The sequence below is a fragment of the Rosa chinensis genome, chromosome 5 (assembly GCF_002994745.2).
Source record: "Rosa chinensis cultivar Old Blush chromosome 5, RchiOBHm-V2, whole genome shotgun sequence".
Lineage (NCBI taxonomy): Eukaryota > Viridiplantae > Streptophyta > Magnoliopsida > Rosales > Rosaceae > Rosa > Rosa chinensis.
In genome coordinates this window covers 34,179,095-34,196,638 of record NC_037092.1, presented here as the reverse complement: position 1 = coordinate 34,196,638, position 17,544 = coordinate 34,179,095, and the positions used below count along the sequence as shown (strand labels likewise).

Sequence of the window (17,544 nt, the reverse complement as noted above, 5' to 3'; positions counted from 1 at the left end):
CCCTCTCCATTCCATCGAGCAAAACACCCAGTCCGCCTCCAGCTGAAAATCACTCTCTCTCACTCTCACCCTAGCCTTTCTCATTTTCTCCCTCTTCCTCTTTCAGCCGCACATGCCTCTTTCTCTCTGCTCTCTCTCTTCGTCTCACCTTCTCTCTGTCACGCCGGAAAGCTCGACTTCCGGTCGTCGACTTTTGACACCTCCACCACCAAAAGATAGCCCAAGCGATGAAGAATAAAATCCCAGCCACCCCTCCATCGATCGAGATCATCGGACCAAGGGAAAACGAAGGTTGCGTTGGATCCAAGGGAAGCAACCACACGTCCCCACAGTCCCAACCAGAGACAAGAGAGAAGAGAAAGAGAGAAGGGCCTAAGAGACTAGAATTAAGCAATTCGCACCAAAACCACGAGATCGAGCTGGTGCTAAATCCAGGTACAACTTTCTCCTTGATTCAGTTTGCGAATCAGGTTCTAGATCTTCTGAATCAGATTTCATATTGATGCTACGTTCCAATCGAATTGAAACCTAATTTGTTGTGATTTTGAGCACGAAGCTCAGCTTAAGTTATGGTTGTCTGCTATTTCTGTGCATTTTTATGAATGAACAAGTCGAGTGTTTATGCAAATGTAATGGTGTTTGTGTTGAAGGTGGAGAAAGCAGAGTTTAATGGTGATTGAGACGTGGCCGCGGTGATTCTGGGGAGTCACAGTGGGGAGCAAGAACGGAGTGGATCGGATGGACAAGGACAAGAGCCGTACCGATCTGCTCGCTGCTGGCCGTAAAAAGGTACATACACATTGGCTCATAGCACACTAGCTTTCGTAATTTGGCTGCTGTGTTAGCAAATAGAGCTCAAGGGTTTAATTCATTTGCCACACACTTGAACTGTAACTTGTCGAGTATATTTGTTATTAGGTATAATTTAGATAGATTGGGAAATCCTGTAATGCCTATAGGTGTTTTCTTTCATTTTGTTAACTGTTATAGCAAGTGAATTACAGTCTCATATACAAGGTATCCCACTGCCAATATACTATCTTATCTCTGTATCTATCCCTGCTTATTTTTTCATTTGTATGACTTATTACTATACTGTGCACGACTAGTTTTCTTTTGGCTATATAGTTTCAAGTTGGACCATGAGATAATAGTTTTCTTGATATTTATATTTGTGATTTGAGTCACCATCTTAGTAATAGTTTGAGAACTTGCCAGTTGACTTCTAATTGATGGTTGTTGTGATGTTGACATTCTTTAGGTCAGACCTGGTGCCTGCCTATGTTCGACTTCTTCGCGATAATGAGGCTGAGGTGCGGATTGCTGCTGCAGGAAAAGTAACCAAGTTTTGCCGAATTTTGGACCCAGAACTTGCCGTTCAGCAAATCCTACCATTTGTTAAGGTACACATCTTAACTTATATTTTGTTTTAAATAGTTTGTTTGATTAGTCTTGATGCAGTTCTGATGTGTGACTTTAGCTTTATAACTTATAAAGTTTGCTTGCTATAGGAATTGTCAACAGATTCATCCCAGCACGTTCGCTCTGCATTGGCTTCAGTGATAATGGGAATGGCACCAGTTTTAGGAAAGGCAAGAATCTTCTGTTGACTTTTCTATATAATTCATAAAACTAACCATGCTCTCCTGATCCTTATATTAATTCATTTTCTGTTGGTGGTTGTAGGATGCAACCATAGAGCAACTGCTGCCTATTTTCCTTTCTCTTCTCAAAGATGAGTTTCCAGATGTCCGGCTGAACATTATTAGCAAGCTTGATCAAGTTGAGCAGTTCTTGGTAATTTACCTGGTGCAGGGAATTGGAATTGATCTGCTGTCCCAGTCTCTACTGCCAGCAATTGTGGAACTGGCAGAGGATAGACATTGGAGGGTTCGGCTTGCGATAATAGAATATATCCCTTTATTGGCAAGTCAGTTGGGTGTAGGGTTTTTCGATGATAAGATTGGTTCTCTTTGCATGCAGTGGTTAAATGATAAGGTTTGTGCAGCCTTTGAGATTGATAAATAATTTTTTGACATCTCATGCTTATTGCTTTCAGAAAGCCAAGAAGAAGAAGAAAAAGAACTTGATGCTTCTGCTTTTTGTTCTTTCTATTTCATCATCAGAAAGAATTTTGTTACCTTATATTTACTTTTACTTGTCTAGAAGTAAAAACATGGGAATCTTATCTGGTGGTTAACAACTTCCTCTGGTTTTAAAATTTTGAAATGGCAGTAATCTGTCATGCAGTATAGGCTAGGAAACCTCTGGTTTTAAAATTTTGATGGTAGGTTTACTCAATACGTGATGCAGCTGCTAATAATGTGAAGCGCCTTGCAGAAGAATTTGTTCCTGATTGGGCCATGCAGCATATAGTCCCACAGGTTTCTATTCTTTTCTTATTTTAGATTGGACTAAAATGTATCTATGACTAGGTTTGTAGTTTTATAGCACTAAGGTCTAGTTAGGTACCTTTAGGCTGAGTCATTTGTTACTCTTGTTTAAATCTGGCAATCTGTTGACAGGTTTTGGAAATGATTAACAACCCTCACTATTTGTATCGGATGACCATTCTACATGCAATTTCCCTACTTGCCCCTGTTATGGGATCAGAAATTACTTGTTCCAAACTTCTACCGGTGGTTATCACTGCATCAAAAGATAGGCAAATATTACTAGCTATGACACTTAATTTTTCTCTTTGCCTGATTTAACTTAGCTGTTTTAGCAAATAGAGCTCAAGGGTTTAATTCATTTGCCACACACTTGAACTGTAACTTGTCGAGTATATTTGTTATTAGGTATAGTTTAGAACTTTAGATAGATTGGGAAATCCTGTAATGCCTATAGGTGTTTTCTTTCATTTTGTTAACTGTTATAGAAACGACTAGAGAGAGACAAATGATCGATCTGATTTTTAATATTTGGTCCCTGTACATTTATCATCAGCTTCAACAATAGCAGTTGGTGGGTCAATTATGTTTTATAAATTTGGGCATGGAGTGGAGATAAGTTTGTTGTTGCTTCCATATTAATTAGATCATGAAGGAATAATTATTGCTTGAATCCCTTGCAGGTATTGCGTTCCGGATATTTGGATACTATCCGGAGGCAAAGGAAGTGATTGTCATAAGGCTGCAATTACAGGAGACATGTAAGTCCTGCTGTCCTCCTTTTTCTGTTAATTTGGAGATGTCTAGTGGTACTGTGGCAGTAGATTTGACCAAGTTCTTATTGTTTTCGTCATTATGATTTATCTAATATTCTGTCAATCATTTACCAGTCTCTGAATTCTCAAAAATGATATCCTCTTGTTTGTTTTGCAGAGTGGGAGACCCATTCAAAGACACAGCTAGACCTTCACTTCATGTCCTTATTAAAATGCTTGCTACAAAAATGTTGGTCATGGCTCCTGTCTTTCTTTGAGTAGTTTATAACAATTCCGGGTTTTCCAGTTTATCAGTCATGAGTGCACGTAAACTATTTGATTGACTTGTGTCAATCTACTTTTTATAAGAGCTTTAGTATTTGATCATGATGCTCTCAATACCTTGACAATTTATTAATTGCATCTACTTTTCTTTCCTTGCAGTGATTTTGCTTACAACTATCTTAGTGGTACAACACCAAAGGAATAGGCTTCAAGCTTGCAGTGATTTTGCTTACAACTATATCTTGAGAGATCGAGCAAATTGTATTCTTTTTTATTATCATGTAAAGCTCATGAAACTTGAAAGCTTGTTAAGCTAATGAAAAAGATATAGGCACTTGGACAAGGTTAATTCCTGTGTAAATGTTGGGACGAATACTGGAATGAAATGGTTTTTGGAATCAAGGATATGTTGTTCAATTGTGTATATCTTCTTTTCTATCTCAGACAATTCAATACCAATCGCAAACCATTGTCTAACAAACGAACTTAAAGAAAAAAGAAAGAAAAAACTGTTGTCTGAAGCAATAACATACAATAGCTTTAATAGTTTTCTTGTTGTCTTGTTCAAAGTCAGACAATAGTATTCAATTACATTGCTGATCTACAAGCTTCATTCAGACAACAGTTTTTGTACAAATCAATGTTCTCTAAATATTCATTACACGTCAACATTCTTCCAGGGTCTGCCAACTGAAATTACTTTGCACAAGAGTTCTGGTACAAATTGCTGTTGTTCTTTGTGGTGTTCAGACAACAGACTGGGTAGTAGCTGCTGTTGTACTAAATTTTATCAGACGACAGTTTTCTGGTATTGTCTGATTCATGTATCAGACGGCATTGAGATAGACAACAGCAAACCTTATACTCAGACGACAGTGAAAAACTGTCGTCTGATTGAAAAATTGGTGTAGTGAGAGGAGGAAGAGGAAGAAGAGGTAAACAGAAAAGAGAAAGAAATAAAAAATAAAAAAAGAGAGAGAACAAATAAAAAAAGAGGAAAAAGTTTTTAAAAAAAAAGAGAAAAAGAGTTAAAGAAAAAAGAGTAGGGAAAAAAAAAGAGAAAAGAGGGTTAAAAAAAAACAGAGAGACCAAATAAATAAAAAAGAGAAAAGAGAGTTAAAAAAAAAAAGAGAAAAAAGAGTAAAAAAAAAAGAGAACAAATTTAAAAAAAATAGAGAAAAAGAGTTAAAAAAAAGTAGGAATAAAAAGAACAAATTAAAAAATAGAGAAAAAAGAGTTAAAAAAAAGTAGGAATAAAAAAGAACAAATTTAAAAAATAGAGAAAAAAGAGTTTAAAAAAGAAAAAAAGAGAGTAAATTTTTTTTTTTGGGTCAATAAGGGTAAAATAGTCATTTTACTTTTGAAATAGTGTCACGTCAACAAGATAACAGATTTTTTAACTGAAAATTGACGGCAGAGACTTTTTAGATGAAATTAGAAAGTTCAGGGACTTTTTAGGTGAAATTGAAACGTTAGGGACTGAAACGTCGAGACCCTATAAGTATAGGGAGTAAACAATATTTTGTCTTAATATGTATGTATATCTATTTTCTGCTATCAACAGCTCTCACTTCACTCTACATTCAAATTAAGTATTTGATAATGTTTAACAAAACAAGTTTATGTTTTTTCAAATATAAAATGCATTTGATGGTGTACTTTCGAAAAAATAAATCAAAAAAATTAAAAATGCCAGATGCAATTTGTTTGGCTACGTTTTGCAATTAAGAGTGATTCATGGAATTAGTAAAAGAAAATGAGAAGTTTTAAATACACACCCCTAATTACTTAATACACACTCCATACTTAATACACCACCCATTTAAATTCTCATTCTAATAATTTACTAAATACACAACCCAAAGTACCTAAAATACCCTTAATCTCAAAAATCATGAAATATCCTACTTTTTGACTATATTAAGGTTACTATTTAATATGATTAGTATATTCTAGTATATTGACATTTTGTAAATGACCATATTGATTACTTGTGTTAGTTATTGAGAAATCCATAAAGATTTATTATTGTTCCCTTTAAATAGATGCATATAAATAGGCTTTGTGTTATTTGAGCTCTCATCCACCAAACACCATGTTTTTTTTTTTTTTGAAAAGCAAACACCATGTTAATCAAGTATAAAATTATGAGTGGAACATTTAACCAAAACTATACCAGTAGTTTCTCCACAGTGACGGAACTAAATAGTTGTCATAAAAGGGGCCAAACAAATTAACAATTACAAAGTTTTTTCACCTGTGATGTTTTATATTAGAAAATAAATTGATTAATCATAACTCTTAGAACAAAAAAGGAAATTAACTAAAAAATAGGAGTAAAGCGATATGTTTTAAAAATATTTAATGCCATTGATTTTGAAATTCTAAATATTATGGTCTCTAACCTCATCTAATTACAATTTATTTAAGGAAAAATTAAAATTCTTGTATTAAATTGGGAGGCCATGTATAAAAATTTGTTGTGTTTATCTAACTATTTATACATAAATAGAATAATATAAGGAAAATATGACTATTTTTTTCTTCTTCTAATGCGTAGTTGTTTGTTTTGGTCATTTAACCTACCTACAAAATATAATTTAAAATATAAAATAATAAGCATGTGTATTAAGTGATTAGGGGTGTGTATTTAAAATTTCTCAAAGAAAATTATGGAGCGCGTTTGCTCATGCTTTGTAGAACATTTCCGCATCCACTTTTTTTCTTATTCAGAGATCCGCCTTTTTATTTTTCAGATATAGATATAAATATAAAACGTGATTAGTAGGATGTTTTTAAAAATTGAATTTGGAAAATGAAAATGACTAGATACAGATTTTTTGAATGGGATTAATTGTCAATGATAAAAAGATAAGGACTCGCATGCATATGTGGTGTATGCAATCAATTCTTAGAGATTCGATAATTAAGGTATCACTTCATAAGCCACCAGATAGGATTGGAATTCCAAAACCTCTTATAAAGTAAGTGTCACACCTTAATTTTCAAGCACAAATAATAAATAAGTTAAACAATCACAAATACATCGGGCGTGATGATTTAGACATCAATACAAAATACCTGAAATTTTTTTCTTCTTTTAAAACAAGTAAACAATGATGCTCTAAACCAGGGCCGGTCCTGAGATTTCAGAGGCCTAGAGCGATAATTATAATGAGGATTACTAATTGTATGTATCCATTAAAACACTAGGACAATTTTGTTGCCACAGAAAAAGTAAGATAAGTTTGATAACTTGAAAATGACTATTAAGTATTGAATATAAAGTTTATTTTTGTTGAGTTTCAGTTTACTTGTTTGTTGTAAGGCCTATATCCTCCAATTTGGTATTTTCAAAAAAACAGCGGCAAAAATTGGGAGAGGAAAGAGAGAGAAAAAATAGCTAGAGGAAAAGGAAAAATAGGAAAGAAGGAGAGATCATAAAAGGGGAAGAGAGAAAATATTTCCAAATAAAGGCCACTAAATATCAGATGGAAAAAGGAGAGAGAAAAAAAGAAAAAAATAAATAAAAATAATTGATAGGAGAGTGGGGGTAGTGAATTAAACCCACAACCAAGAGTCATTTCTATCAGCCACGTTGACAATTCTGCTGAGCATGATATTTGTTATGACTTATGAGTGAACCAATATATCTACTCAATCAATTATAAGATTGGAGGCCTCCAAAACTCGGAGGCCTTGTGCGGCTGTACCAGTTGAACTACCCCAGGGCCGGCCCTGCTCTAAACCCACAATGTCAATACAGACTCATTCTTTAAAGTCACATATTACATTACACAGAAATTAGTTCATGAGATCACCTAAAGTCACATAATCCAGAAAAATAGTAATTTATGCACATAGTTTAGTTCAGGAGATTACATTAAAATCAAACAATTCAGAAAACAATAATCCCTACATATAATTTAGTTCAGGAGATTACGATAAAATCAAACAACTCAAGATTCAAATAATGTAACTCCACACAATAAATAATCATAATCAATATGTTTTATTTACGAGAAAACACCAGTTATAATTAACAACAATCATGGGGATAAGAGTCAAATCTTTTGATCCTCTTTAAAATAAATAAAATAAAAAAATCATAAACTTTATTATCTCCAAACAAACCGACATCTTTTACACAATATTTCCCACACTAATCATCCCACAAGGTATTGCTATGACAACGCACCATATTGGTACTGCTACTCAAGCCACCCATCTCAAACCAACAATTAAGGAGGTATTTCATCAAACACAATTCCACAATCACAACTCAATTCACAATTCCGCACTCACAATCGAAAGACAATTGTATTGTCATTCACAACTCAAAATGGGTCTTAAACCCACACATCAATAAAGAGGTCACAATGGACTCAAACTCTCTTGATTAAAACATCAAAAATGATAACGAAATTGTACTACTATTTACAATAACCATTTTCATAGTTCAAAAATAAATCTGAAAACAATATGGTTGACCGCCTCAAAATATTGTTTTCACAACTCCACCAATCTCAAAACAATAGAGAAATCATTTTAAAAATACTTTTTTCACACCTCAAAATATTTACAACTTCTTTCAAAACATAAAGCCACACAATACCGTCATTTTTTTTTTTAGGTTTTTGAATATAAGTCCAATTTCATTCCACTATAATGGATGCAGTCCATAGGTAATTTTATTATCAATCTTGGTCCATTGACTATTGTTATTACATTTTCATACCCATTTTGCCCCTCGAGTGAACTTCTATTGTAGGTATAAATAATCAATATGCATATGATGAGAAAAACTACCTATATATGAGGCATACTGAAATGCTGAAAATTTTGAGCTCTTAATACATATACTACAAAAATTGCATAATGTTTACCTTAGAATAAGGTTCAATAGTGGTTTGTCAACCAACAATATACACACGCGCGCACACACACACACACACGTGTTCTTTTCCAGGTTAAAGGTAAGTTAAGAAGGAAATGTCAAAAAAAAAAATGAAGAAGAAGAAGAAGAAGAATAGCTACCATCGATGGAATGATTTACACCAAAAGGATCACAATCGTTTAGGGCCAACCAGAAAATACATTGATCATAGAAAGCTTAATGCTAAAGAAGGAGAACCACGTTCATAAAATACTTGACATTACATACAAGAGCCATAACCATAGAACCTTTTATCAAATTGCTTTAGAAAGATTCTTAATTTATAGAAGACATCTTTTAAGTTAGAATAATTTTAGGAATGATTTACATTAAATATCTTATTTAATTTCATATCAATTCCATAATTTCATACCAAATCAATAAGAATAATTTAAGAAAGATATGCATCAAATATTATACAGATTTGCTCACCTAAGTGACAGTTTTAAGGGACTGTGAGAAACAAATGCATCTCAACCACATGTGTTAAATATAAAAGCAGAAATTATAACAACTTAAAATTATGCATTTATTTTCAGCTATCAGATTCACTTGTCCCTCACAGTCCCTTTAAAACTGTCCCTTAGGTGAGTAGACATTTTATATGATATTAAATTACTAATTAGATTGCTAATTTTAATCCTATTAATTCTTGCCTTTTATGTGCAAAGACATTCAATAAGGACATATTAGTTATGTAAAAAAGAAAAAACAATAACGATTGAGTCAGCACGATGGAACAGGAAATAAATTTGAGGTGGCAGCTTAGTCATTGGACCGCAATTAACAAAAAAAATTGATGCAGACTACAATCAATATGGAGTCTAGTTTTTGGACTTTAATCTAATTAACTCTTATTTATTTATTTATTTATTTCACATTCATTTGTTTTCCTCCAAATCACTTCACAAAACAATATCATAGTGATCAAACCACACAAAACATATTCTCAAAAAAAAAAAAAAAAAAAAAAAGATTGTTTTTCACTTCACCACACAATCCCATCAAGATATATATTTCACGTAAATATATATATATATATATATATATGTAGTAATCCTCTCAGAAATGCCACTAATATCAACTATAATGCACAAATTATGTGACCGAATAATCATTTTAAATCAAAATTCTGTTTTCACTTACCCATGATTGACGACCAAGTCCATGTATTTGAAAATAAATATTTATTTCGATAAATATGATTTCACAGCTCACATTTATTTCTAATAAAACCATAAAATAACTAATTCATTACCAAAAGACAACGTGAGATTTACTCATCTTAAAATCCAGTTGCGTCTTCACACACCAAATAAGACCAAGTGCAAAACAACAAAAATCCTCCCAAACAACTTTGTCAGACACCTAATGAAATTAATATCACGAAGTACAAAAGCATTTAAAGTTCGAAACACACACTTGAACTAAAAACAGAAGTTTACGTCAATCCAGACAAAACTTCACCCGAGATACCACAAGGTCTCGAAAACACTTCTAGGCTCAATTTTACAAAATAAATGGACGATCTAATGGTCAAATATAAATCGAAAACCAATGAATCGAAACTAAGTTTAACGTAACTTGTCCAAACGATCAAGTTATGAAAAAAAAAAAAAAAAACATATCTACATGTTCGTCTCAACAAACACATGATAACATAGTAAACAATTGCTCCCAATGTGGCCAAACTCGTTGCCACAAGTGGCTGTGCGTGAGCCCCACGTCCACCAATGAAACTCAAAACCAATAAGATCGGAACCGTTTAACCTGTAGATCACAATATGAAGAGCAACTTTCATACTTGCCACTAAGTCCAATTCGACCTAGATCTCCCTCAAAAATTTCGGGTGACCGACAAGACTTGTATGGGTCTAAAGAGAAAGAAGAGGGCTTCAAAACCCAACCGGTTTCACTCCTTGACATTACCGGAAAAGGAAGTTCCAATCGGGTCTGCTCCGCCGTTTTTTTAGAGCTTCGATCCGCTTTGTTCAGTGCATAACGGAGGAAGTGGCTGCCAAGGGTAAGAAGAGGCCAAGCCATGTTGATTTGGGTTGATGACGCTGCCGTGGGATGCAGGACGGAGGAATTCTGACCGGCTGTGGTCGAGGGTCCTTTGAGATAGTTTTCAAAAATTTCCGGAAAGTTTTCAAAAATGGAAACTCAATAATTTTTCTACAATTTCTATTTATAGGAAAATTTTCCAAAATAGTAAAACTTACACTAACCATAACTTTTTCATACGATCTTGGAAAATAGCGGGTCACATGTCTACGAACTCATATTTACATGCTTTACAAAATTCGTGAAGAAAGTTTTTGGGGAAACTCAATGATTAAAAAGTCAACTCTTGACCTCTAGAAAATAAAATGTTTCAAGTAAATATTCCTTCGAAACATTTTCACTTCACTCACAAAACAATAAGAATAAATAAGCGTACAAACTATCACGGTATCACCCTTATTAATTTCAACAAATCACACGAAATTAATAACATAATTCTGGGGTCTTACGTACAGTAAGACCAGACTGCTACCAGGAACAGATCGATGGCCCTAGATATCATAAGGAGTCGGACGAAAGATTAGTTCATCTGGGATGCTTCTCCCGTAGGCCCAACGAGGACCTCCTAGACCAAAAGAGGAAAATATGTGAATGATCCACAAATAACAAGTACAAATCGAAGTTCCTTGCGAATAATTTGTGAAGAATAAAAATTCCAAAACAAGTGGGACAATAGTCCCAAGGATTTTGACATGTCAATGCCAACTGTTTGAGCCCAAAAGCCCAAAAGTAATTTTGGCAAGACCCTTTAGTGGATTTAGCATAGCGGACCGATACTTGCAGCTTAAAAATAAGCCTACTTGGGTTTGGGTTACAGCTTCACCCATTCCGTGTTCCATAAGGAAAACGAACCCTTATTGGAATCAAGTAGCGGAGATTGAATAGGAAACTTCAATCAATAATCCTTCTATGGCAAGGAATAGTCGAAACCCTAGATATAAATACTAGGTTTCAAGGACGAAAAACACACAATTCTCAAATAAACTAAACGCACAGATTATCAAAGCCTCCCCGGAGCATACCTTCAACCTAGTTGAAACCCGGCGACCATACTACTAGTCATAGTCTCTCCAAGAGCCGACTACTAGTGCTACTGCCACCGATACTACTAGCGAAGCAAGGGTAACTCCCTCGCAACCCAGTGAAGCTAAAGTTACACTTTAGCAAAACTCGTGCTTTCTCAGAACTTCCCAGTGATTGCTCTGCTCAACCTGCAACGTTGAATATCGATTCGGTGTCGCGAAGAGATCACAACCAAAGTCCTTACCCGTAAGGCAAGAAGTCATTTTCCGGAAGGCAGAGAAAACAGCCTTGTGATGAGGTTGGTGCTCTCCTTGTCCACAGCGCTTGATCTAAGAAGTCAGGTCAATGGACTCCCCGACGATTGCACCCCACGGTGCTGGCATGCCTGCGCAATCACACTCTCAAAAGAAACAGTTTGCAAGCCAACTGGTTTTGGAGCCAAACACCAACAAAGCAGCACTTAGCGTGCTTCATGAAAATGTTACTAGGGGAGAAGAACTTGCTTAGGGTGGCTTACAATTAAGGTACGTAGTTATCGAGTATTTGACCACAATGGGGGGGAATTAAGCTCTGTAAGGGTTTGGACTGTAATCACTTTTGGCGATCTCCACGGCCTGGGTGCATGATTATTCTCCCAATGCTCCATCGACAACCTGAGGAATGCTCCCTCGTTCCTTGGCTCTAGTTTTGCTGTTTTTTGGTTGATGGGTTATCTATTTTGGACTTTTGGTTTCCTATCATGTTATTTGTGTTTTCTCCGGTTTCGCCCCTAGTAGCTAATCTAATAAGGGCTTTTCCCTCGATCTGGTGGTTGTTCTCACTTGGATAGTGCCGGGGTAAGGGTTCCACCTGGTACTTGCTTTCTCAATATGGGTGGTGGTTTAAGTGGCTATAGCAGCCCCGTTTTTCATATGTACCATCTCTTCTGGGATGGAAGATACTGAACACAATCTTTTTTTATAGAACTTGGGTCCATAATAAATTATCCCAATTCTTTTTTTTGAATAAATCTCAATTCTTTAATATTGTTAAAGTGAATTAGCACTGATATAATGAAGGTGCACGCAGAAGTTAGAAGTGTAGGAGCACATATAATTTTGGGTCTATAGATTCGGGAGATAAAATGAAATTTACTTCAATTTTGTTGGTGAAGAAAGATTAAGCTTTGTGGTTTTGTGTTGTATGATTATTCTTTACAAGTGCTAGCTTTAGAACTATTTTAATATATTGTTCACAAATATGTTGCTTTTGTATCATTTTCAGTTTTATTTGAGTGCATTTTGGTGTAAAATTATCGACTTTCTATCACTTCTAAAATATGCATGTCAATTATTTGTTGTTCTGTATTGTGTTATTGTTGTTTATTCGTGTGGATTTCGATCGGTTTAAATGTCAACTACTTCTATTATTTCTGTTTGAAATGCCGAAGCTTTGTGTGGTACGTACTGTGACAATCAGGGCACGGACGTAGCCAGGATCGTACGGAGGGTTGGGCTAATTTTAGCCTAACAAATATTTTGCGCAGAACTCTTTTTCTTTTTTGAGGTTTGAAATCCAGTGGGAGGTTCATCCTCACGCCTTTATCATTCAAAGCATACAATGGGGGGGGGGGGGGGGGCATAAAACCAAAACTAAATTACAAATTACAAGCATATATCTAACTGAATCGTACCCTCTGAGGCAATACCTATAATATATATACATACATTTCAATATAACAATTAACAATTGACAAGCAAGATGGAAATCAATAATGTAAATATGCAATCAGTGTGGATTTTGGTGTAACCTGACTTGCATACTTTCAATTTTTTTTTTTTTTGGCCGGACAGTTTCTATGGTTAGAAATATCTATTTAAGCTTGCCTATAGCAGAAGTGCGGAAAAAACAGGCTAGGTGAAGGAAAGAGTCAGTCGCACCTCGTCTCAGTACTTCACCTCCACGACAACACCACTCTCTTCTCGTCTGTGTCCTTGAAATATCTCACATATATACTGATTATACTCCACACATTAGGTAAATTCCATGTGATTCGATAAACATAATATGATAGTATTACCAAATGACAACCCCATTGTCACAGCTCTAGATATTGGTATGCTGAGAATACTTCTTAATGATCGAGTAACGTGCAATGGTTAACGATGGCTTTCATGGGTAACTCTGGTAGAATACGAAATAATGAGATCATGGTAAGTGATGCGAAGGGTAGTGCTCGAACGAGATTGATCCACAAGCTAGCAGCTCAAGAATATGCGGAAGCTAAAAGCTGAAGCAAGACCAAACAATTGAGGCAAGCTCTCGGACGAGTTAGGACACGATTTAAGGCCATGAATGTGTAAATAACAAGTTAATCTTACAGGTGTACAGACAAAAGAATAATTGTTCTTCATGAGTTCTACTTCAAGAATTCAACATACTTGTAGATACTATCATAATTGAAAGAACGTAAAGTCCTGAGTCATAGGTTTACCTGCGATTCAGATTGTGTCAAACAAAAAGGCATATACAATATTGCCAACACCAATGTCTTTTGGCTTCACATAAACGGTGCAGCTGCTAAGTCTTTGTTTGTTACAAAATATGGCTAAATACAAATTACTACCCTGTGGTTTAGGTCCAAAATCAATTCAGTCCCTGAATTTCTAATTTCATCAAAAACACCCCTGCACTTTCAATTTTGATCTAATAGGTCCAATTTGTTAGTTTTCCGACAATTAAGTTATTTAACTTGTTAATGTGGCTCACATATGTTTTATGATGTGGTCTGCATAGTCAATTTAGGAGTGAGTCCTACTAATAAAAATAAATAGTTTTTCAACAAATAATCTAACTATAACTTGAACTCATAACAGAATATTAACGAATTGGACCTATTAAATCAAAATTGAAAGTGTAGGGGTGTTTTTGATGAAATTAGAAGTCCATGGACTGAATTAATTTTGGACATAAACCACAGGGTACTAACTAGTATTTAGCCCTACAAAATATATATTGAATTTGAAATAAGGCTCATATTCCATACTTCTTGTAGACCAAGAAAAATTAGCCGTGAAAATGAAAGGTAATTAAGCTGACGAGGCTAGGAAAGCAATTACACACACAATTCTCACATTTGAAGAAGATATTGGTGCATGGTACTTGGAATTCACACAATTTTGATCGATTTGATAACAAGCAGAGATATTAGAAATTTCATAGGACTGCTATTAATTGCAAAAATGAAAAGAAAAAAAAGAAACGCCGCTGCACATAATTTACAGCAGTCTCAAACTCAATAAAGAAACCTCTTACTATCTTGAAGAGAAAAACTCATGCGACATACTTAAATGTGTTAGGATTCTCAGGGTCCCTCTCAAGGTAGTCACGGGTGATGAGATCTTCAATGCGCCTCTTGATTGTTTTGATGTCCGGCTTGAACGTGCGCTGCAACTGTTCAAGACACTCAGTGACCAGTTGTTGATGACCCAATATTTTTCGACTCTTCATAATCCTCACCAGTGCAGCGTCAATTGTATACTTGCGCTCTTTGTCGACATCTTCCGTGACCTTCTTCCTTTCATCCTGCAGCGGTGGCAGAGGGATCCTGATTTTCCTGTTTCTGTCGGTGAACTTAGAGTTGAACATAAAGGTGTCACTGGGGGAGATTGTCTTTGTGTTAGGCTCTTTGAGAAGGATCTTGTACTTGGCACAAGAAAATGAATGAAGCGTTCTGTGGACATCATCTTTGGTAAGATTTAATTGAGTCAATATCTCCGAAAAGCTCAATTTCTCCGAGGTGTTGAAGAGCAGCAGGAGAGCAGCCTGATAGGTTGACATATGCATTTCAATGGGTTTTGGCTCAAAGTTGCCCCTAACATGGCAAGTACCCAATGAATAAATCCATGAAAGCTTCCTGTGTTTCTTTTCTCTGTCATAATATTCTTTATACACTTCAATGCACTTGACCATCTCTTCAGGAAGGTGAAGATCAGATGTTTTATAGCTTGGCCAGTTACCAGTTGTTAGAACAGTGACTGAGAAATCCAACTCAAGCTTTGGAGTACCATCTTTTCCAAGATAGTCTTTGAAATTCTTCTCGCTTTCCCGAGAAATAGTAATATCTGTGACCATTCCCTCCATCTTAGAGGTGAACTGTCCTCCACATTGCTGTTTCAGCTTTGTTAGAAGCATTCTCTCATTGTCAAGCTGGTCAGCACGGTTCTTGTTCTTATCATCAGGAGTCATGAGCAGCCTACGGGAAAGTTTCTTCCTGCAGAATTCGGCGAAAAGATCCTTGTCACTGAAATATGCAAGCACCGTAACAATCTTGTCAAGAGTTTCTTCTACGGCCTCCTGATCACTCGCACCCATCTGCTTGAGGATACTATCACAGAATGTAGCAAGCAATTCTGCACTGGAGTACCCAGCAACAGATTTATTACAGAATACCTCAAAAGCCTCTTTCAAGGCCTTGTGGAAGAGCGAGTGGTTTTGGAAGCAGCTAAGGACATATCCCATGTACTTATCATGTAGCTCAAGTATTTTGCTGATAAATACTAGTCCCGGCTCACCAGCACCACCACCTTGCTTGTTGCCACTTGCAGCTGCTGTTGCCTCTTCGGCCTGTTGGACCAAGGCTGTGCCTTCATTAGTAACATGCTTCTTAAACATAGCAGCAACAGGATCCAACCCTTGGGATATTTTATGGTAAAGCCTGAACATCCTAGACAAGTCATCCACCCTATCGTCTCGAAGCAAGGTCCGGCATCCAGACCCCTCTTTATCAAGCAGCTGTGGACCTTGAACCACCAACAACTCTTGCTGCACCCTCTCCAACAGCTTTTGCTCGCTGCCCGAATGTAGGTAATGGGAAACTCTCTCCTTCTCCTTCCTCAAGGCCTCCTCCGCCTTCATCATGTACTCGGGACAAGAATCCTCCACAATCCAAATCGAGGCCTTTCGAGAGTAGTAGTCCCCAGTATCATCAACCATGTGTTTTTCGAACTCCTCCTCGTAATTCACCATCTCTCCCATTCCAACCTCCACGAATACATCAACCACGTTCTTCATCAGCGCTCTGTCAATCTGCTCCCCTTCACGTTCCCTCAAAATAAGAGCTATCAGAGAGTCCCTAGCCTTTGCATTCATCTCGTTGTAAACGTGATCCTTAAATCGCTGAAGACCAGCATCCTTGAGCGGATCCTTGGAGTTTCGGCAGACGTAGTAGCGGTCGAGATACTGAAAGAAGCGCGTGAGCCACCGGACCATGAGTTTGTGATTGGACCATCTTCGGACGAGCTCACGCATCATGAACTCGTCGTGCTTCTCTCTCAGGGAAGGCAACACCGTCGACTCGATGTACTCGACGAAGGCGTCGCCGTAATTATTATAGAGCTTTTCAGAGTAGTCGTGAGGGGGCTTCTGAACACACATGTTGTAAATCACCGTGTAAAGATTCATGTATTCCTGTGAGCTGAACTGAGGCTCCGGTAGTCCTTCGAGAATTCTCTTCAGCTTGGTGATCCCCATCTGCATATGGCCCCATCCTTCATCAAGCAAGATAATTTTTCTCTCCATTGTTTGGTTAGCAAAAGGATGAAAAAGAAAAACCCTGAAATTCAGAGGAAGGGCTTTGGTTGAGAATTCAGATCGTGAAGAACCCTTTATATAGAAAAGGTATTACATTCTCTCTTTTCCTTTTGGAATTAGAACACCGACACCTAGTTGGTATAGACTATACATCATTGAATCCTAACAGGAGTAGAATTTTTACTTCTTTTTTTTTTTTAATTTATTTATTTATTTTTTTTTCTGGGCTACCTCACGTCATTAGTAGCACACTCATCTCAGTCAGCATTTGTACCGAGATTCACAATGGTATTCCAACAAAGTTAGACTAATAACTTGCTACAGGTGCACGAACCCGAATTTCCCCCTCAAATCTGCACTACAAATTGTTGAGAGTTGTGACTCGAATCATTCGAGATTTCATATTAGGCTGCTCGACTAACCTTAGTATACCAGGTGATTAATAAGTGTCGAATTAGAAGAATAATATTCTTCTCAAAGAAATAAATAAGGAAAAGAACAAAAAAAGAAAGAAAAG

At 36.2% G+C, this 17,544-nt stretch overlaps 2 protein-coding genes across 3 annotated transcripts; one reads left to right on the top strand and one right to left on the bottom strand.

Annotated features, from left to right (window-relative positions):
* The first annotated feature begins 1,217 nt into the window (after window positions 1–1,217).
* Window positions 1,218–3,426, top strand: LOC112203685 (serine/threonine-protein phosphatase 2A 65 kDa regulatory subunit A beta isoform). Its single transcript, XM_024344612.2, has 7 exons — window positions 1,218–1,403; window positions 1,512–1,592; window positions 1,687–1,998; window positions 2,292–2,384; window positions 2,526–2,665; window positions 3,077–3,154; window positions 3,327–3,426. The coding sequence occupies exons 1-7, from the start codon at window positions 1,233–1,235 to the stop codon at window positions 3,424–3,426; spliced, it is 975 nt and encodes a 324-aa protein (XP_024200380.2). The 5' UTR covers window positions 1,218–1,232.
* An 11,239-nt stretch (window positions 3,427–14,665) lies between these two features.
* On the bottom strand, window positions 14,666–17,054 carry LOC112168418 (cullin-1). Of its 2 annotated transcripts, XM_040507403.1 has the most exons (2): window positions 16,037–17,054; window positions 14,666–15,994 (listed from the first exon to the last, which is right to left on the bottom strand). In XM_040507403.1, exons 1-2 carry the CDS (start codon window positions 17,013–17,015, stop codon window positions 14,769–14,771), a joined length of 2,205 nt encoding a protein of 734 aa, XP_040363337.1. In that variant the 5' UTR covers window positions 17,016–17,054; the 3' UTR covers window positions 14,666–14,768. The 2 variants fall into 2 exon arrangements, with proteins under 2 accessions (XP_040363337.1, XP_024161311.1); XM_024305543.2 differs by having other exon boundaries at window positions 14,666–17,054.
* Between the last annotated feature and the right edge of the window lie 490 nt (window positions 17,055–17,544).